Source organism: Acipenser ruthenus, chromosome 37 (genome assembly GCF_902713425.1).
Source record: "Acipenser ruthenus chromosome 37, fAciRut3.2 maternal haplotype, whole genome shotgun sequence".
Lineage (NCBI taxonomy): Eukaryota > Metazoa > Chordata > Actinopteri > Acipenseriformes > Acipenseridae > Acipenser > Acipenser ruthenus.
The window spans coordinates 11,017,489-11,039,624 of record NC_081225.1 but is presented as its reverse complement, the minus strand read 5'-3'; the positions used below and the strand labels follow the sequence as shown (position 1 = coordinate 11,039,624).

At 44.8% G+C, this 22,136-nt stretch overlaps 1 protein-coding gene across 2 annotated transcripts in view; it reads left to right on the top strand.

Moving 5' to 3' along the window:
- Positions 1 to 2,058: 2,058 nt before the first annotated feature.
- LOC117397850 (leucine-rich repeat transmembrane neuronal protein 4-like) overlaps positions 2,059 to 22,136 on the top strand; it is a 58,130-nt gene continuing 38,052 nt past the window's right edge. Inside the window, exons 1-3 of one of the 2 annotated variants that reach the window (XM_059008603.1) lie at positions 2,059 to 2,311; positions 2,533 to 2,815; positions 9,343 to 10,862. In XM_059008603.1, the coding sequence (XP_058864586.1) occupies positions 2,812 to 2,815; positions 9,343 to 10,862 (1,524 nt within the window). In that variant the 5' untranslated portion in view covers positions 2,059 to 2,311; positions 2,533 to 2,811. Of the gene's footprint in view, positions 2,816 to 9,342; positions 10,913 to 22,136 lie in introns of both variants that reach the window. The other variant, XM_059008604.1, reaches the window with a different exon arrangement.

The window sequence follows — 22,136 nt, the reverse complement described above, 5'->3', positions numbered from 1 at the left end:
TTGTAAGAACAACAGTGATGTGCTTGTATCTTGTTACAATGGAAGTGCAGCCCCACATTTCCTATACATAAAGGCTGTGCTTGTCTTATTGTTTTGCCCCCAGAGTTTGTGTTTGAGTGTCGACTTCATTAAAATGACATTAAACTCGGCCCTAGCCATCTGTCTGGGGCACTTTCAGCTCAAACACACCTGTACCGAGGCACAATGTGGAGCACTCTGGGAAATGAATACAGATTTCAGCACACCGCTATCAAATTAAACAAGCATTACTCACTCTTCCTACAGTTCTTTATTTAGTTTGGATATTTCACTTTTAATATTTCAATAGACTCCAGGAGGGAATGCGGGGAATAGTGGGTCTAGGATGAGGTGAGAGAGCTGGTTAATTAGCTTGTCTTTCACATTACACAATATTGGCTGTGGTGTGCCATTGCAGGAAGTTTCAAAAGAGAGGCCGACGATTGCAAGAACGTGTACTTTGAAGATTGAACTGCTCCCTCACCACCTCACCCCTAATAAGAAAGGGTGGTCACTCAAGTCCAGGGCAGGATTGAGGCATGGAGATTGAACTGCTCCCTCACCACCTCACCCCTAATAAGAAAGGGTGGTCACTCAAGTCCAGGGCAGGATTGAGGCATGGAGATTGAACTGCTCCCTCACCACCTCACCCCTAATAAGAAAGGGTGGTCACTCAAGTCCAGGGCAGGATTGAGGCATGGAGATTGAACTGCTCCCTCACCACCTCACCCCTAATAAGAAAGGGTGGTCACTCAAGTCCAGGGCAGGATTGAGGCATGGAGATTGAACTGCTCCCTCACCACCTCACCCCTAATAAGAAAGGGTGGTCACTCAAGTCCAGGGCAGGATTGAGGCATGGAGACTGAACTACTCCCTCACCACCTCACCCCTAATAAGAAAGGGTGGTCACTCAAGTCCAGGGCAGGATTGAGGCATGGAGACTGAACTACTCCCTCACCACCTCACCCCTAATAAGAAAGGGTGGTCACTCAAGTCCAGGGCAGGATTGAGGCATGGAGATTGAACTGCTCCCTCACCACCTCACCCCTAATAAGAAAGGGTGGTCACTCAAGTCCAGGGCAGGATTGAGGCATGGAGACTGAACTACTCCCTCACCCCCTAAGAGAGGTTCCTCAAGTCCAGAACTTTTGGACCCCCCCCCCCCCCCCCCCCAAAAAAAACTTCGATAGCACCCCCATTCTTAGCATGTGATATTAAACAGTAATGATTGTTGTTCTCCCAGCCATGTAAATGCAAATCCCAAGCCAGGCTCTCTCCCGCATTACTGTTCACTCAGCAAAACACATGGCGTGAATTAGCCGGGACAGGGCACTCTGGAAAGGGAGCTCAGATGTTTTTATGAGTGGTTCACCAGGCTGTCATAAAAAGCTGCTGAATGCTACTAAATATTACAGTCGCTTTCAATAATTTGAATCGAGAGCTGGTATTGAAGGGCACTACTGTTGGTCCATTAAAGCTGAAATCGCAATGCACTTCTTCATGTTGATTTTAGCAGCTGAGACTGGAGCGTTCAGGATCATTATTGGGGTGATGGGTAATAACAGCGATGGAGAATCCTTATTAAGGTGCTTTCTATTTATTCCCCCCCATATTCCTGCTTGTTCTGAATGCCTTTAGAAATATACAATACATAAAGAAGCCACGGTTACCTTGAACTTGCAGGTGTTAATTCAACAGTGGCAATACATCAGCAGTTCTCTTTTAGTTTTAGGTTGCTTTCTATTGTAATAAATAATAGAAACAATCAACTTTATCTCAACACAGTCCACAAACATTCCACTCACTTGTATTTAGCGAGCACAACATCTACTGACAAGCTATTGTACAGGTTGTAATTAAATGCAAAATGATGAAAAAATAGCAGCAAGGCTACAATCTGAAAAACCCACATAGCGTGCATATACACTACCTAACCTCTGTGTGTGTGTGTGTGTGTGTGTGCGTGTGTGTGCGCGTGTGTGTGTGTTGGAGAAGGAAGAGTCGCCTCTCACCAGAAGAGGGCATTCGGAGAGAGGGAGAGAGAGAGGGAGCTGTAACTCGCTGCTGTTTGGAGTAGAGAGAGGAGGGAGGCATTGATTTCACCAAAACGCTGTTTCTCAACATGCACACTTAAAGCGAGTGAGTCAGAGGGACCGCGTCCCCGGCACAGCGCAGTGGAATCTACAGAATCGCCCCTGGAAGTAGTGCTTTTACAGCGGACCGACCCGGACAGTATCAGGGATGCTTCTACATATTCGCTTGGGGAGTACCTAATGGCCGCGATGGATGGATGGTACGGGGAAAAGAATGCATAGAATAATAAGTATAGATTGGCTCTATAGTAAACTTTACCACAGTGGATTTTTTTTCGGTTGACGGAGTACCTGCTTTTCGGTGCTGCTACGCTATCTACAGCATTAGTATTAATAATTGGGTTTATTGGATTTGGGGCGCATTTTGTTTTGCTGCTCTCTGTCGCTGATAGTGGGAAATTGAAGTTTGTTTCTGCTTCAGATCGTGTGCTGAGAGATGTTTCATGGCTGGAAGCGGCTTGCGGGTTTGAGGTACCGGTACGAGCCTCCAAACACTCTCCTTACCTTGGGAGCGCTGAGGCGGGCAAGTGCGCCTTGTGTGTGCTCGTCGGCGGAGCGTCTCGCACGAATTGGATTGGGCTTGGATCGAGTCCCACACAGCAGCGGCGCTTTCAGAGGAGAGTGAGTGTCATGCGGGCTGCGGAGCCGAACGCAGCAGAGGTATAGACACGGGGAACGAGCTGATATCAGAATACCAGAGATGGGTGAGTTTCAAAAACAAAAAATACCGGAAAAAAGAACTTCTGATTTAGGTCATAAATTGACTGTTTGCTGTTTTTCTGGCGATTGTACCTAAAAGATAGGAGCGCAGTTTACAACAGGTGCAGGTGGAAGATAAAGTGATGTAGTGCAGCGGTTCAGGTGTAACATTAGGGTTATATTGGGAATGCGTATTGACGGGTTCAGCAAGGAAAGAGGTGCCGACTATTGACAGGTATGATTGGTGTAACGGCTCAGTCTAGCTATTCGCTGGCTCAGTGTTTAATATGTGTATCCACTGACCTGTTTTACTAAATACCAGATGATGATGATGATGATGATGAGTAGTAGTAGTAGTAGTAGTAGCAGTAGTAGTAGTAGTTGTATATTGTAAATTGAAGAAAGTGTTCGTTGCCGTATTAATGTGATTGGATTTTGACATATTTAGCAATTATAAGGTTCAGCGTGTACAACATGGTTCTTGACAAGTTTCTCATATACCGGTTTGTGTGTATCTGTGATCATTGACATGCAGATGAAATAAGGGTACCTGGCTGGTTCAGCGTGCAGAAAGGGGGTCTGATGTTGCCATCGACAGGTAGAGCAGGTGCAGCTACGCCTTTGTGTCTATTGACCGGTCTAGCAGTCCAGCGGGTGTAAGAGTCTGTATTGTCAGGATGAAAGCAACACGAACATGGGTGGTTATTGACAGGGCGTCACGAAGGTCTGTGGTTAGTGACACTTTAGTTTATTTGCAGATTTTGCAAATATTCAAATTAGCTTTACTGTATCTCTGTAATCCGATTGTGGTTTAGCGTGTCTGTAACTGTGCCTGTTATTGACAGGTTTCGTGGATATAAAGGTGCCTGAATATTACGCGCTGCTCAGGTAGTCCCGTTATCAAACATGCAGCAGGTATGTTTGTGAGTCTTGTCCGCTTACATAATCACGAGGGAGATTGATCTCTGCGTCACTGGATCGAATGTTTAACAATGAGTTACAGCCAGCAATGCCATTTTGAGAGATAACTCAGTTTACTGTACATAACTCCAGATCTATTCTCTGAAATATCTATCTATCTATCTATCTATCTATCTATCTATCTATCTATCTATCTATATATATATATATATATATATATATATATATATATATATATATATATATATATTTCCTACAATTTCCTAGAATTGATGGCTCCTGTATCCTACAGTGCTATACGGTATTTTTTGGAAGTGATAAACATCTACGTTTTTTACAACACATTCTGTCACACAAATGAAATTACAAGTGTAGCACCTTACCACCACATAGAGTGCTCTTTGTTTAAAGGGTAGGTACTGTAGGCTGCAGAATGGGACGGCGTGGCGCACTTAAGGCCAGGTGGAAAGTATATACATATATATACGCGCGCACACAACGCGTTCACATAATCCAGTAATAAACGCGCTGTGTAGTACAAGGTTAAATATATATTTGTATTTGTTTTCAGATTATAATCAAATGCAATCTAAAAGGTCACAGGAGCCTATGAGTGAATGATACAAGTGTGGTGAGGCAAATCAGATCAAGGCAGTTGTGTTCACCTGACACAAACGGACGTGTTCACCTGGCAAAATGTTATGTTGTGTTTCCAGTAACGCTCAACTCTTTTTTTGTCAGTGTTTTGTACTCGAATGTGATTATGTTTGACCTGACACAGGATTCCTGGAGGATTAGTTTGTATTTATAAACATATGTTCATCACCGACACATACCACGCTCAAAGATAAATTGATTTACATCTAGCAGAAATCGCCTTTAAAATAATAGTGCGCAGCACAGTTCACGGGAGAGCAAATATCTAATCAGACTGGGCTCCTATGCGCACGGGATAGGGTTATTTAACGTCTTTAGCTCTTTTTTTGTAAATCTAAAATGACAGGCAAACCGTGGAGGCGTTTAGTCAAGTGTCTGTTTGAGCTCAAACGAGAATGCGCCCAACACCTTAGTTAGAACATTTTCTTTCTTTCTTTCTTTCTTTCTTTCTTTCTTTCTTTCTTTCCTTCCACCTCTCCTCCAGGCAGGTTTGATGCAAATAGGAAATGCGTCTCTGTTCAGCTGGCCTGCTCAGTGGAGTGTAGTCCAGCTGGCTTCTTGCTTTGACTCCTATATAATTGTACTGTATGTACTGCATAGTTTATTTAACGTTTCATCCAATGTGAACGGACAGGCTTTACACTAGATTCCAAATGAAAAGAATTGCTTTCACTTTAAGGTATGATGTATGACAATTAAACAGTGTCTTGATTTAGTCCCCAGTTCTCATTAGTTTTCATTCACGAGGTTTTCTTGTAGATGTCCGGGGGGGGGGGGGGGGGGGGGGGGGGGTATTGAGGGATTTTAATAGAGCTTTTTGTTGTTGTTGTGTAATAACTAATCACCTAAACCCAAGCCTGTGTGCACGCAGGAGCTGCCAGAGAGGGAGTCCACCCCATTTAACAGAGAAATCCTCCGAGTCAAGCTGTTAGCCGGCTCATTTATTGTATCTGATCTATTCTCCTTCTCTTCATGCTGCTGCCTCGCGGTCGGACCGGCGAGTGTTTATAAATAAGTGGACAACGAGCCCTTAAATCAAAGCCGGGAAATGCGCTTAGCGGCGGCTCTTGTCTGCGTGTAGTCAGTGGAGTCAATTCATTTGTTGCGGTCGATTTCCTTTTTATTAATCAAAACATAATTAGATAGATCTATGTCTTTATACCTTTGCTGCGCGTTTGGCCGGGCTGGTTCAGTACTTGTTTGTCTCTGCGCTTCTGGGGCTGATGTAATGCACTGCAGCAAAGCTGAGGTTTGATTGAGAGAAGAGATTTCTTGGATTGTTGCCGACTGAAGCGGCGGACAGCAGCGAGCATGCATTGCCAGCGTTGCGTCCCTGATCTTCAATCCATCCCCCCTGCCGAGGCCCCAGATCACTGATTGCCCAGATCTCCGGCTGCAGTAATCTTCACACCCAGTTCAATCAATCTTTATTTTATATAGCGCCTGCATAAATCATGATATACAGTTTTTTTTAAAAAAAGCATAATACATTAAATACAGTGGAAAGTGCATAATACATGATAGTAACAGCAACACAGCAGCTAATAGCAGATATCAGGCTTAAAGAGCATGGAAAGCAAGAGAGAACAGGTGGGTCTTGAGAGTTGATTTAAAGTGAGCGACGGTGGGAGCGTCACGCACCAAAGCCGGGAGAGAGTTCCAGAGAGTCGGGGCCATGAAGCTAAACGAGCGCTCTTCGAGTGTGGTGCACTTTCGCTTGGGGATAACAAGCAGGGCAGAGTCGGAGGACCTCAGCTTGCGGGGCAGGGACACAGCGGGTCAGCAGGTTGAGGGGGTACTCGGGACCAGTGTGATGAAGGGCATTGTAGGTGAGCAGAAGAGTTTAAGAAAATAATTCTCTTCACTGTTTTTATTATACTGTTGTATCTGGAGCCAATACAAACCTACCATAGCTGTGCATGTTTTTTTTTTTTTTTGAAAAATGACCTTTTTGTAAGTGATATTGATTCGAATTTAATTAAAGCATCGTCAGCGATGCAACTGAAGACTATTACTCCACACCCACGTGGAAGGAATAAAAATCAATTCTGCTTAAATACACTTTTATATGTTTATATTCGTTTAGGCCTAATATATACAGTAGATATAATATATAATCCACCCGCCCCGCGGAAAAAACGAACAAGCAAAAAAAAAAACTAAAACAAACTTAATAATAATAATAATTTGAATGTCATTGATGACGCTAATTATGAAACAGTTGTACCTTTATAGCATCTTAGTAAAATACATTTGATTCCCCAGAGCGCCGTCAGTATTACCAAATCGCGCAAGCGCAGATGGACGGGCTGCCTCACTCGACCCTGATACTCTCAAGCGTGATTCCAATTGGATAAGCGATCCTCCCATACACCTGCAAGTGTAACATATGGGCATGCGCAAAGACAGCGATATTCTTCTATCCCCACATTCTGATACCCTCAATAGCTTGTGCTGCAGAAGATCCTGACCAAGTGTCATCACAAGCGGACAAGCCTCTCGATTCATATGCACAGGCGTCAGTGTGACTCAGTGATGTGTTTGTAGAGATGCCAGAGCGCTGTCTATTGATGACCTGTGTATTAACGGAGCTATTGAACGCGTGTTTGAAACCGCAAACCACATTTAATATCATTGTTATCATTCAAAAAAATAGAAGCATACGTCAGAAGAACATTACAAAAAAAAAATTGTTTAACACACAACCATTGTGGGATAGCAATGCTAAATTATTGACATGCTACGGTCTAATCTGAAATTATGAAGCGAAATAGGAATGCCAAGCAAGGTAGATTTCTTTTTTGCTTTTTCAGTCATGTTTTTGTTAATTAGCATGGATTCGAGCATTTTGAATTGATATGGTACTACTGGACGCTCTCTGTGTGTTACACCCACAGTGAAGATCACACTGATGAAAGCACCTGCTCGGCACATTGTCTGCTTGACCTCGCTTCTCAAATGTTTCACATGATCATTTTGATGGAGTGGTTTTGAAGTTAGAGCTGGGAGGATAGCAGAAGAGCGACTCATTGCAAAGCTCACGTGTTTTAGTGGTGTGTTTGAGGTTTCTATTCATTGCCAATCTTGAAAGTAAACCTGCAAGCACGGCAGTTGCTATGGAGCGCGCAGCCAATTCATCACTCTGTCGATCCAGAAATGCCATGGAAAGGCTGCTTTTAGAACAATCGTCGGGTCTGTGTGTGACACAGTACACCTGGCAATCTACAGTATTTTGTACTGTACTATATAGCAGAACCTGATATTGATGTGGTTCAGCCATCTGAAATTTCATTAATATAGCAGACCCTGATATTGATGTGGTACAACCCTCTGAAATGTTTTTATAATATATAGCACTAGACCCTGATATTGATGCGATACAGCCCGCTGAAATATCTTTATAATATATAGCACTAGACCCTGATATTGATACGATCCAGCCCTCTGAAATGTCTTTATAATATATAGCACTAGACCGATTTTGATGCGATCCAGCCCTCTGAGATATCTTTATAATATATAGCACTAGACCCTGATATTGATGCGATCCAGCCCTCAGAGATATCTTTATAATATATAACACTAGACCCTGATATTGATGCGATCCAGCCCTCTGAAATGTCTTTATAATATATAGCACTAGACCCTGATATTGATGCGATCCAGCCCTCTGAAATGTCTTTGTATGGGATAGTTTGTTTCAGATCAAATGAGCTGTGCTCCTGTTTAACTCTATAGTTAAAGGCTGGCTCCCTGATCTCCTGTGGAGTGGATATCAGCTCGTATCGGACAGTATGTATAACATCCTGACGTTCCGTAGTGTAATCGATGGGCTGCTCAGAACTTTACCTGCATCCTGTAGCTTTATCCTGCTGTGCTTCATTAATGTTACTTCTTCAGTCTCTGGTTATTATTTGTTTGTTTATTTAGCAGATGTCTTTATCCAAGGTGACTTACAGAGACTAGGGTGTGTGAACTATGCATCCGCTGCAGAGTCACTTATAACAACGTCTCACACGAAAGACGGAGCACAAGGAGGTTAAGTGACTTGCTCAGGGTCACACAGTGAGTGAGTCAGTGGCTGAGCCGGGATTTGAACCAGGGACCTCCTGGTTACAAGCCTGTTTCTTTACCCACTAGACCACACAGCCTCCTGATTCCTGATCAGTTGTTTGCTGCAGATTGGCTGTGTGGGCGGAGGGGGATTGTTAGGATTCCAATAGAAAAATGCTTTATTATCTAAAGAAAGCAGGTGTTCATTACCACCATCTAGCAAAGTGTAGAGACAGATGGAGACAGAAACGCCTACCTGTGCAGTACATGCTTTTGTGTGAACGCGATGTCCGTCACTCACATGACTGATTCATTTCTTATGTAGATTCCGTCTTGGAAATGTATTCTGTCATTTATTCATTTCTTAATTTATTCATGAACTCATTTTGTTCTTTCGGTGGCTCTTTGAAACATCAAAACAAATTGTTTTTGTTTGTTTTGTTTTGTTTACTTTTGTTTACCATGCTGACATTGACTTAAAATTCAAATGAATGCGAGATCCTCCTAAAACCTTACACTGCCAGTTTGACATCCTTGCCGTTATTCTCTGAGTGTGCTACAGTTTGGTTTGTAACAAAACTGTCTGCTGTGCTACAGACTGAATAATGCTAAGCTACCAGAATTTAACAGAGACAGGACAGCAGGCACTTCATGAAATCTTCATCTGTTTTATTTACCTTTTTAATTTCCCTTGAAACCATTGCTGTAGTGGCAGATGCCATCTGAAGTTTAAGTGTTATATTTGGGATAGAATGGAGCTGCAATACTAAAATCTACAATGGCTTGCTCGCCATATCTACCTCCCTGTCTCTCTCTCTCTCTGTCTCTACAATGGTGTGCTCACAATGCTTCTCTGTGTTAACCCCCCTGTCTCCATCCCTCTCTCTCCCCCTCTCTGCAGGATTCCTGGTGGGGGTTGGGCGTCTGCTCCAGGCCTGGCTCCTCGTGTCTCTGTCCCTGGCTGAGCGGCCGTGCCCGCAGAGTTGCCGCTGCGATGGGAAGATCGTGTACTGCGAGTCCAACGCCTTCCGCGACGTTCCAAGCAACGTGTCCGCAGGCTGCCAGGGCCTGTCCCTGCGCTACAACAGCCTGCAGAAGCTGCGTGCCGGCCACTTCTCCGGGCTCCACCAGCTCATCTGGCTGTACCTGGACCACAACTACATCACTGTCGTAGACGGAGACGCCTTCCAGGGCACCCGCAGACTCAAAGAGCTGATCCTGAGCTCCAACAAGATCTCCCAGCTGAGCAACCGCACCTTCCACACCGTGCCCAACCTGCGCAACCTCGACCTGTCCTACAACAAGCTGCAGACTCTTCAGCCGGAGCAGCTCCGAGGTTTGAGGAAGCTGCTGAGCCTGCACCTGCGCTCCAACGCCCTCAAGAGCATTCCCATCCGAGTGTTCCAGGACTGCCGCAACCTGGAGTTTCTAGACCTGGGCTACAACCGGCTGCGCAGCCTGACCCGCAACGCCTTCGCTGGCCTGCTCAAGCTCACCGAGCTGCACCTGGAGCACAACCAGTTCTCCAAGGTCAACTTTGCCCACTTCCCGCGGCTCTTCAACCTGCGCGCCCTCTACCTGCAGTGGAACCGCATCCGCTCCCTCAGCCAGGGCCTCTCCTGGACCTGGAGTTCCCTGCAGAAGCTTGACCTCTCTGGGAACGACATCCAAGCCGTGGAGGCCAGCATGTTCCAGTGCCTGCCCAACCTCCAAACCCTCAACCTGGACTCCAACAAGCTCAGCAACGTCTCCCAGGAGGCCGTTAACGCCTGGATCTCTCTGACCACCATCAGCCTGGCCGGCAACGTCTGGGAGTGCAACCCCAGCCTCTGCCCTCTAGTGGCCTGGCTGCGGAACTTCAAAGGGAACAAGGAGACCACTATGATCTGCGCCGGGCCCAAGCTTGTGCAGGGGGAGAAGGTCATGGAGGCTGTGGACAATTACAGCATCTGTAAAGAGACCCCACCCCCAGCCACCGAACGACTACCCTCTGCTGCACAGACCCCAGACAGACCCAGGTTTCTCCCCCATCCCACTCTGCCCAGGGAGGGGGAGTTCCACAGCTCTCCTCCCAGCCCCTCGCCCTCCACCGGCCAGACCTCAGCCCCCGAGTCGGAGTTTGAACATGTCTCTTTCCACAAGATCATTGCAGGCAGCGTGGCGCTCTTCTTGTCAGTGGCGATGATCTTGCTGGTGATCTACGTGTCGTGGAAACGCTACCCAAGCAGCCTGAAGCAGCTGCAGCAGCGCTCGCTGGTCCGCAAGCGCCGGAAACAGACGCGGGAGGCGGAGCGGCCCCTCAGCTCCCCGCTGCAGGAGTATTACGTGGACTACAAACCCACGAACTCTGAGACCATGGATGTACTTGTCAATGGGACAGGACCCTGCACCTACACCATCTCAGGCTCCAGAGAATGCGAGGTATGATCCACCATCCTCCTAAAACACATTTCCACTGCTGGGAACCACAGGTAAATCTTCCAGTACTTTTGAAAGGTGGATTTCTTGCTGTGGATTTCTCAGGGTTAAAAATCAGGCTCCTGATGCATAGTAGTTTGAACTGGGCTTTACAACAGATTTGAACAGTCAGGCTATGAAGGGTCACAGTAATACTTAATCATCAACAGCAGTGAGTTTAAATACCTCTGCCTTTAACGCTGTTTTAAACCTCCTGCCCCTTTATCACTACATGCATTACAAATATGGCAGAATGATATCTACAAGAGTTTTAAGGAGGACAATTGTAAGATCTACAGCTGCCGTTTGGCTCATTAAAAGAGACCATTTGGAATGTCTCAAATTGCTATGCAATGGGAGTCTAATTGTATTCATGTTTTGGGGTTTTTTGAATGAAGCCAACTCAAACACACACAAGCATGGCCACATCAAAGACCGTTGGGTTGCAGGTGCTTGACAGATAGTTCTAACAACGTATCTCCAGCAGTTCCAGTATAATCTCAAGGCCTCCGTGCATTGTCTGATACACTTGCACTTGTGAAATAATGAGGCCAGCCATCAGAGCTGAAACAATTTATTGCTTGTCGGTGAATCAATACAAATTATTACATGGAAGTTGGTATGGAGACACAATACCAAACTCTGTACAACTATTTGCAGTTTGATTAATTACATTAAAGTAAATACCATTACATCTTCCACTTACAAGATTGACGTGCAGCATTGTGTTGTACAGTGGCATGCGTGGCATGATCTGTGTAGTGAAATGAATGTGTCTCATATAGTGAGCTCTTGTTACGGGGAACTCACAGAATGCAATTAAATAATATTCCAAATGATAAAGACGCTGGAAATATCTTCCTTCCCCAAGAAGCTTGCATACCACTAGCACGCAGCACCATGGTGTATGAATCACACACCCGCACTCCTTGCAGAACAGGATAACTATATATTTTGTACTCTAGATTTTGTTCGATCGATGTTAATCCGATAGCTCAGAACTTGAAGTGTTTTGTTATAATGGTACTGGAGTGTTACGATTGATCACGTTGATGCTCAACATTTTTCCATGTCCATAAAAGATGAAAGCCGCGGGCAGGGATCTGTACCTGTAAGTAGTGGCATCTCTCTTGGGCGTTTGAATTCTGGAACACCCTGTCAGTGTTTCTCAAGACTGATGTGAGCTTGGCTATTGCAATGTGCTTTTGATTCTGAGAGATGGAGAACCATCGCTAATGTGGCTGCTGTTGAACCTGCCAGACAGGGCTTTCAATATCTAGAAACAAGCGTTTTCCTTTTACGCAGCTGCAGCAACATTTACAGATGGCCGTCGGGCGAGATGTCAGCTTTTAAAATGTCTGTCTGAGTCCAAGGTTGAATTGCTAGGTTACTGTCTCCGAGTCCTCCAGGCATAATCTTAAACTGACTGCTACAGATGAGCAGCATGGTCCCTTTTTATGTTTCTCCTGCGGTATGAGAAACCGTAATACCATTTCTAAGAACCTGCTCTGCTTTTAACTTATCGCTTTCACTGAACTGAATTCTAGCTGATTTTTAGGGGGGGCTTGGAGGCTCAGAAGTACAGCTAAAGTTTTTCATCAGCTAAAATTTTATGATTGAGACAAAATTATTTTAGATTTTAAAATGTCACATTTTTCAATTTTTGTCAGTTTTTCATTAAGTATATGGAACTATAAAGCAGCATGTCATTCAATATGTTCACATATTCAGCAGGTTTCATTTGATTTTATGAAGCAACATGGATGCATTCTATAGGGGGATGCAAAACTGCTGGCCACAGCTTTTCCTGCTGTACTCCTTTGGTGATTTCACACCTGCAGTGTTTTCTGGGTCAATGTATGCAAACAATGTCAGTCAATAAGGAAAGAAGCTGATTGGTTATTGACAGAAAAGAAGCACTGAAGGGGTGGGGACAATTTATATGTTTGAATAGATGTGTATGCCAGAGAAAATGTATGGAACTGTGTCATTAGCTGCAATTACTTTGTTAGGGATGGCATTGTAAAGTTGGTGTAACAGGATGGAGGCTGGGCGCTAGAAAGCGTCTTAATCATTATGCAAAAGAGCCGGACTCATCTGCATTTGTGGTTACAGAGCTCTTAACCTCATGTCATCTCACCAACAGGAGACAGAATCTGCAACGGCAGTGTAGGACACAGTCTAAAATTCCTACACAGAAGCATATATTTTCATATTTTTTCCCCCTGATGTCAGAAAGAGGGAGTCATCAAGTTCTTGCACTGAAGGCTTCAGGCATCTTCTGATTGAGTGTTTGAAGTTCTGTTTGAACAGGGGCAGCCCCTGCATTTAATAGCAGTGGAGGACCCTTAGCCCCTAACCGTGGAGCTCTCTGGACTATTATGACAGAATAACAGCTGTAAAAATCACTGCCAGGACATGATAGGAGGCTTATTTCCCAGAGATGGATGAGCCATATCTCTGGGTTTAGGGGAAATTACAATTTGATCATTTACATAATTGCATTCAGTGATCATATGAAGCCTTAAATCAGCTGAAACGCATCGTACAGAATGTGATGGAGGCTTGAGTGATAGGGGCAGCTGATGAGAGAGCCGTGCATCCCTTTTATTATTACAGGAGTATGATATGAATGTGCTCTAGTCTGTAATGTACTCCAGAATGTGACGTGCTGAGTGTGGTATGAATGTGCTCTAGTCTGTAATGTACTCCAGAATGTGACGTGCCGAGTGTGGTATGAATGTGCTCTAGTCTGTAATGTACTCCAGTCTGTGACGTGCCGAGTGTGGTATGAATGTGCTCTAGTCTGTAATGTACTCCAGAATGTGACGTGCCGAGTGTGGTATGAATGTGCTCTAGTCTGTAATGTACTCCAGAATGTGACGTGCCGAGTGTGGTATGAATGTGCTCTAGTCTGTAATGTACTCCAGAATGTGACGTGCCGAGTGTGGTATGAATGTGCTCTAGTCTTGTAATGTACTCCAGAATGTGACGTGCCGAGTGTGGTATGAATGTGCTCTAGTCTGTAATGTACTCCAGAATGTGACGTGCCGAGTGTGGTATGAATGTGCTCTAGTCTGTAATGTACTCCAGTCTGTGATGTGCCGAGTGTGGTATGAAAGTGCTCTAGTCTTGTAATGTACTCTAGTTGTGTAATGTACTCCTGCTTTTGAAAAGGAGAACGATATCTGGCAATCTTGTTGGCTGTTCAGCATCTCCGATGGGGTTTCCCAATTCTCTTCTTATTAATTCCGTTTACGGTATTGGCTGCAGACAGAAAAGGCATTATCCCAAACAATTAACTGAATAGGAAGCTTCTCCAGAAACTACGCTGAGCGCTTGGATCTCATGACCTTGCGAACGCTCTTTTTATTCCCCCTCCAGGAAGAAACCTTTTTCACAAAAAGAAACAATCTTAATGAATTCTGCTCTAAACTGCTATATATATGAATTATTATTATTATTATTTATTTCTTAGCAGACGCCCTTATCCAGGGCGACTTACAATCGTAAGCAAACACATTTCAAGTATCACAGTACAAGTAATAATACAATTAAGAGCAAGATAAATACAATGAATTCCACAGTCTTACCGCATATTAAATCTGTAGCTGTTTTTTCCCTTGTTTTCTTCCTCCTGATTGGTGCTGTTTGCAGCAGTGTGAAGCTTGCCTCTCTTTTGTAATGTTATGAAACACTGGGTTCAGGTAGAAGCAGTTCCAATAGCATTCTGGCAGTGTAATTACTCTTGTTCATAAATAAAATGCATTACTGGCCTTGAGACCAATCTTCTGAACAGTTTTGTGAGTTCTGAACTCATGCAGTTAGGTTGAAGCAGTGTCAGAGAGAGGAGTCCCAGTTGAACAGTTCCCAAAATATCTAACCTTCTTAAAATAGTTCCACATTCTGTGTGCAGGCCTTGCTTAGATCTGCCTAGCTGAGATCCCTGCTTCTCTCATTCTTTTGATGCAAAACTGCGGAAATGAATGGCACATTTATTTTAATGGTCTAACAGCAGCAGATCTTAATACCACCACATTCAAATTTACAATATTTTCATTGTAGTGTTTTTTTTTTTTTTTTTTTAATTAATAAGGAGGTCGATCAATCACCCTGACAGAGGGAAAACACCAGCATGATTAGTATTTAAAGAGAGATCCTTTAAATCAATGAAACAGACTTTAATATCTACTAGCCTAAGGAAACCCAGAACCACTCTGAATTAATATTGCAAACATGTTTAAAAAAGCAGGGAAAGCTAACCTCGCTAACTAAGAATTGTTAATAAATATTGCACATAATAAAGTGTTCATTTGAGTTCACTGAGCACCGCTGAGCAGGAGGAATGGACTGCGTTTCTGCGTGCAGATAGCAGTGACAGACATGCCTATTCAGTGAGGCAGGCTCAGTGCATTCTCCTCCAGCATTACCTGCCAGAAGACATCGCTTTCCTCAACACTGCATATTGTTATTTTGTCCAGCCAACAAAAGGCTGTCCTTTCAGAACCCTGGCTCTGGAGAGATGGACTCGTTAATCCTGCTTTTCTAATTAGCCTGTTCACACAGCCCTGCCTCCCTTCATCTCTCCGGCCTCTGCCTTGGCAATATGCTGCTGCACGATAGGCATTGTTCCCAGGCTGAGGATACAGTGCCATTGTTTGTCACAAAGGCACTCTTAGGTACATTTCCTCTCTATCTCTCTCTCTCTCTCTCTCCCTCCCTCTCTCTCTCTCTCTCTCTCTCTCTCTCTCTCTCTCTCTCTCTCTCTCTCTCTCTCTCTCTCTCTCTCTCTCTCTCTCTCCTCTGCCACACTCTATTGGGGTCATTTAACAGGGGTATTCTGCAAGGGGAGAATCGGGCTGGGGTCATTTACCAGGGGTATTCCAACATCACTGACAGGGGTGGATCAGTGTTCAGGTTAGAGACTGGGGCGATTTACCTCAAAAAGGATGGCATCAAAGTTGGGGTATTTACCCTGGTAAAGAGGGGGACTGGGGCATTTGTTGTAATTTCCCCCAAAAGGTGCTGTCATTTGGTAAAATATTTACACCCTGAAGGGGAGTATAATGGGTGTAGATCGTTGCTCAGTGCTACTTGTGGGCAATGCAGGGTGCTTCTGTCCCGATCTCTCTCCCTGGAAGGCTTATTTGGTTTTAATGAGAATTTACCTTTGTAAAGAGTGTGAGCTGGAACAAGGGACTTGGTTTATTAAGGCAATCGATCATGCGCCCGACTCTGTGCTCCCTGCTCTTCACAGACAGGCAGCAGGTGCACAGGAATCAGCCCAGTAGAGCGCAGGAGCTGCAATCTGTAGCCGGCTGGCATGTGATGGTTCTTGTTGAGTCATGATGCAGAAGCAGAACTCAGGGTAGAGAGCTCTCCAAACAGGGCTGAGTCCTGCAATGGAGAGCTGGATGAGAATGGATGTCTTTAAAATCTTAAAAGGAGCTGACAAAGTTAACCCTCGGTGGAGAGACTAAGAACAGAGGGTAGAAGACCCTTCTCGGTGAGGTAACCTAGCCACGTCGTTAATGCTGATTCACTGGGGCTCTCCCAGTTTAAACTGGTTTGTGATCTTGCTCAGCTGCAGATGCAAACGAACAGGACTGGAGGCACGTTGAAGGGTATCATTTGACGCAACTCCTTCCTTGTGGGTCTGCTAAAAACTACACAAAGGTGGGGCAAAACTTAAGTACAGCACAGTACAGACCTTATAAAAGTGTATCATAGTAAAAGCATAGCAGAGTGAAGCAAGTTATATATGTAAAGCCCAGAGAGGTATGTTTAAAAAAATACATGGCAAACTATAGTAAATGTTTAACATAAGGCCTAATATATAAACACTGAACAGATCTGTATTTCTTTCCTTATTGGGATACACTCTTGTTTTGCAGAAAAGAATACAGGTAGGAGGATTAGATGATGGGATAGGAGGCACTTGGCCTTGTTTTAATACACTTATGAATAAACCAATATTGCATCCAAAGCGCGCCAGCGATGTAAACACTCCTACACATTTTAAATGATTCAACATTCCGAGAGAGCAGAATGCTCGTTTATCTTGTATAATGTTGTGGAAGATGGAAACACTGATAGTGTAATGATGGCAATTTGTCCACATCACAGAAACCATCATCTCAATAGAGCTAATGTGCACCTTAGCTGGCAGTCCCACCCTCTCTCTCTCTCTGTGAGGCCAGGGACTGAGTGAGCACTGATGCTGTACTACCTTCTCCCCTCCTAAGAGAAAGGGTGCTCCCTCTAGTCCAGGGGAGTCTTGAGGCATGGAGACTGAACTGCTCCCTCCCTCACCCCCTAAGAGAAAGGGTGCTCCCTCCAGTCCAGGGGAGGCTTGAGGCATGGAGACTGAACTGCTCCCTCCCTCACCCCTCTAAGAGAAAGGGTGCTTCCTCCAGTCCAGGGCAGGCTTGAGGCATGGAGACTGAACTGCTTCCTCCCTCCCTCGCCCCCCAAGAGATAGAACAGTGTCTGTGTCGAACAGCAGCATTGTCTCCCCCTTTCTCTCTTCGGCTGAAAGGCTGTCTGAGTGCTGTGGGTGCTTCACTGGTTGTCAGTGGTGACAGCAGACAAATTGCCTTTCATCTCCTATAAAACTCCAGTGCCTGACACCCCAAGAGCTCCCTGTGTCACAGAGAGAGAAGACAGGTCCTGTCTCTGCGCAGCTCATTGAAGTAGCATCACTGTGACAGTCATGCACAGGACCCCTGCCACACTTGCACCCCACTTTCTCACCGCACGATCCTCTAATTTTAGCTGCACTGGTATGAGGCAGCCCCTATAGAACAGCACTACAGTGGTATCCTATTTTGACAGGCCAATGGGATCACAATGGTTTGGCCACACAATCCACACAGCTGATAATCCACTGCAGTCCCATGGTACCACATCAGCACCAGACAGACAGTGTGCTGCCGTATCAGCACCACTGCACTGTGCAGTATCTGCTCCCAATGCATTGTGTTGCCATGGCTGGTAATGCTGTGCTCTGTCAGTGGTTCTGCTAGCTGGGGTCTTCAATGGGTTAGGTTTTGGCTAGGGTTAACTTTGTCAGATCCTTTTAGAAGGGAAGCTCTTGTGTGCCTGTCTGTCTGTCTGTCTGTCTGTCTGTCTGTCTGTCTGTCTGTCTGTCTGTCTGTCTGTCTGTCTGGTCGCCAGCCAAGTGCCATTGCCCCTCACCTTTCATGGGCACTACATTTACCAACAGTTAAAAAAAAAAGAAGACGGATACATTAGTGTTATTGCACCCCCTTCTCCCCCATTGCACTGTGACAGAGTAAATCACTACTGCTTGTAAATCAAACTTCAATATGTAGATCAAAGATAAAAAAACACTTAGTGTCTAACTAGTGCTGAGTGCAGGAAGGTATTGATTTAGATAGGACTGCGCTGCATTGGCAGGAATAAAACGGTACGGGCTGAGAGGCCGTTCTCTTTGGCTCTTCACAATTCTGAAAGCAGATTGATCTCTCCGAACCCTGTGGCTATAAAGGGATGGGACTGCAGGTTCTGGAAATGAACTGAGATTAACCCTTTGTTATTTTTTAACTTTTTAAGCACTAGGTGACTTTGCAAAAAGACAACCCTGCTCCACCTGATTAAATAGTGTCAGTGTCCTGTAAGTAAGAAGTTCATTTTTCCTCGACCTCTTTAGAGATCTGCAGCATTAAAAGACTAAAGGCTTGCTTGCTGTGCATACCAGGACTGGAGTTCATCCAGTCGATATAGAGGGATGAATTTTGGGGAACTCAAGGAAATAATAGGGGCACCGTTGAAGCCCATATCACACCATTAATTAAATATCGGTGCTAACCACCCTGGCTGGTATAATGCTGAATGAATGAGCTGAAGACTCAAAACCTCTAGCTTCTCATAGTTCATTAAACATGTCGTATGCAGATTTGGGCTTCACCAGACAGCGCCCCCTGTGGGCATTTTCAAGAGTTTATTGTGTTTTGCTTGTTCTGTGCCAGTACCAAAATGCAGCACTTTCTGTCGGGTAGTTAAACCAGAGCATGTGTGAATATACACCACACAAAGAGAGTTTATGCCAGCACAGTATAACGATCAATGCATTCCTTAATATGAACCCAATGGGTCAACATGCAAGTCTGATCCCACCCCCAGCCTGGGTCAGGTGGATTCGAATGCTGTTTCTGCATGAAGGCTATGTCTGCAGTCACTGTGATTCACTGCCATGCCAGTACCTGTGTCTTCCTGTGTTTTAATCTGCCAATGCTCTCCTGATAAGCTCTTGGGCTGTCGCCTTGGTTATCTAGTCTCTTGTCTTACATGTCATCTTTCTGAGACTTTCACTAAAGAAGGTGCTGGGAGTTGCATATCCTCAGCCAGATCCGTGTTCAGCTGTTTCAGGTACAGAAGCCCCCTCGCTCCTGCTGAGGCTATGCATTTCAACTGCAGGATCTGCTGTAGCTCAGGGAAGCACGAGGGCAGTGCACCAGTATGAGGCAGCCCCTATAGAACAGCACTACAGTGGTATCCTATTTTGACAGGCCAATTAGAATCACAATGCTATGAACACACAATCCACACAGCTGATAATCCACTGCAGTCCCATGGTACCACATCAGCACCAGACAGACAGTGTGCTGCCGTATCTGGACCACTGCACTGTGCAGTATCTGCTCTCAATGCATTGCGTTTCCATGGCTGGCAATGCTCACTAGGGTCTTCAATTGGGTAATGCCATTGAGTTATAATGGAATCTACTATGGGATCCTGATAGGATATTTCAAAGATGTACTGTAAGTCATAATAAAATAATGCCACAAGATAATGGCACATTGTGAAACTGCAGAGGATGATTCAGTGACAACGTGTGGAAAGTGAAGGTGGTTGTAATGAACCGGTGCTCCTGGAATAAGCTGCTCAGGCAGAAACACATCAATGCTGAGCTTGGCCCTGCTTGCTCAGTGTGAATTGGTTTCAACTCTTGGAGCTCAGATTTTCACAGCTAGACTGCTGTCTTATTACCCTGGCATTGATAAAGCAAACCCAGCCAGTTCGCCTGCCTTCTGTTCGACACCCGCTTGAGGCTGAGCACGGCTGAGTTTCAATTTCCAGGCAGGATGTGCCTGACAAGGGCTTCACAACTGCTGCTTTCCAGTTGTATCACAGGCATGTTAACTGACTGAGGACAAACACAGGGATTGATACAATCAGCAGCTCCAGCTAGTTATATTGGAGAGATACTGTCCTTCGAAGCATTGTCTTACAGATCCCAACCCTGAATTCTAAGGTCCTTTAATTCCAGCACGGTCAGGGAGATGAGCCTTGATGCTCAGGCTCCTGAGTCTGTGTTGAGAAGGATTTGCTCACCTCAGCCACCTCAGTGTTGTGTTAACAATGCTGATATTCCTTACCAGCAGCTCTTTCTAATTGCTGCATGTGATCATGTGTGAATGGGCAGCCGGTCCTCTATCAGCAACTCTGTCAGGGGTCTATTTCTGGACACTGCTTTTATCTGTCTCTGCATTCTGTTTGCTGTTCATGTGACTGCGGCTCGCAGCTGTGCTGTAACCAAGATAGTTTCCATGGTTATAATGGCCAGTTATGTATATTTACTGAAAGGCAGAGAAGACGGGGAAAAAATCAATATCGCATCTTCTGTAAAACATTCGAACCACAGATAAATCAGAGTACGAGATTATCCCTGTGCGGGGGGAAGAAGCCGTTCATCAATTGCAGATCAGGAGAGCTGATCGATTTTCTTTTTTTTTTCCAAACATGGCTCATGTTTGACATTATTTAGTCCTTGCTGTCATTCCCAATTAGTTTTCACTTCCAGAAAGCTGGTATTCCAGATCGGGCTCTTGTGTAGAAGTTTGAAGTACAGATTGAGAGCCATGTTGCGTCACATCTAACCAGGCTGGAATTCAATCTGAGTTTATGGCGCCGTGCTTTATCATGGCTATGGCGCCACCATTTTGATTTTATCCAGATTCATGCCTTCTAGTGGAAAAAAGAAAAGTGCAGTCAAAGAGTGAAGAAGCAGTTTCTAAGATGAATGTTAATCGCCATTACGGCTTGAATTTTAGAATGAGAATACTGTAATAAATCACCTTTTCGAGATGACTCAGATTCTTCACTGAAACATCATCGTGCAACATGTTTCAGTGGCTTTGCCACTTCATGTGTTAACTGGTTTTCCTCATCGTGCTACAGCTGACCCTGCTGGCCAGGCGCCCAGTGAGCTCAGAACGGACACCTGCAGGGCTGGCCTTTGTCCTCCAGAGGCTGATGGCTCGCTGACAGACGCTCTTGAGTTCCTGGGTGTAAAAGAGGAAGCTGCCTTGGTCGTGGGATTGGAGGACGCCCGCTGAACCTTCGGTTCTCCTGAGCTGTGTGGGGAATTGCTGCGGTGAGGAAAACATTTAACAGGTTGCACAATTACCAGGTCTCCTGATGTTTCAGTGAAAAACCAGAATCAACTGAAAAGAAATACATTCCTCCGAAAGGTGATTTATTACAGCATTTTGGGAACTGAAAATTACTATATATAGATAGATAGATCTGTGTGTCAAACATAGCTGGAGATTAATTAAGAAGGGAGTTAAATAAATCTGTTTCCCCGGTGTCTGGGGTTTTGAAAGTTGATCGAGTGGAACTGTGCTTCCCGGGCGAGATGATTCTGCTGCTTCAAGCAGTTTCAAAACACTGCCGCCAATCCCACTGGAGCCCAGAGAATCCCTTCCCGGGGCGGCTGTGAATTAGAGTGTGAATCCTGGCAAGAGACGCAAATCAGAAAAAGGATTTCACCTTCCACCTCCCCGCTGAACAGCAAACCCGGAGACTGCAACCACGCTCCAGAAAACTTTCATCTTCAAACAATCACAATGACATGCTGTATAAATAAAATACACTTGTATATATCTATATAATCTTGACATTGCGGAACTAGAATATGGCGGCTGATCGAGGTCCATTTGCTTAATTTTGTGTGACACTGGTAACCAGCAACCTGAAAGGTTCATTTAATTAAAATAGCTAACAAATTAATTCCACGCATCTTACGCTGGAATGAAACGGGACACTAGAATCAGTTCATCGGGAAAAGACAATCAGCCATTCTTTTGTGTGTTTAGTTGAATGAAGAAACGTTATCTCCACTTTGAGATCTTTGAAGGTTATTCTCTACAAAGCTGGGTTACAGGAATGCAGTTGTAGCATTAAAAGCAACGGAATAGCACTTATGAAAAG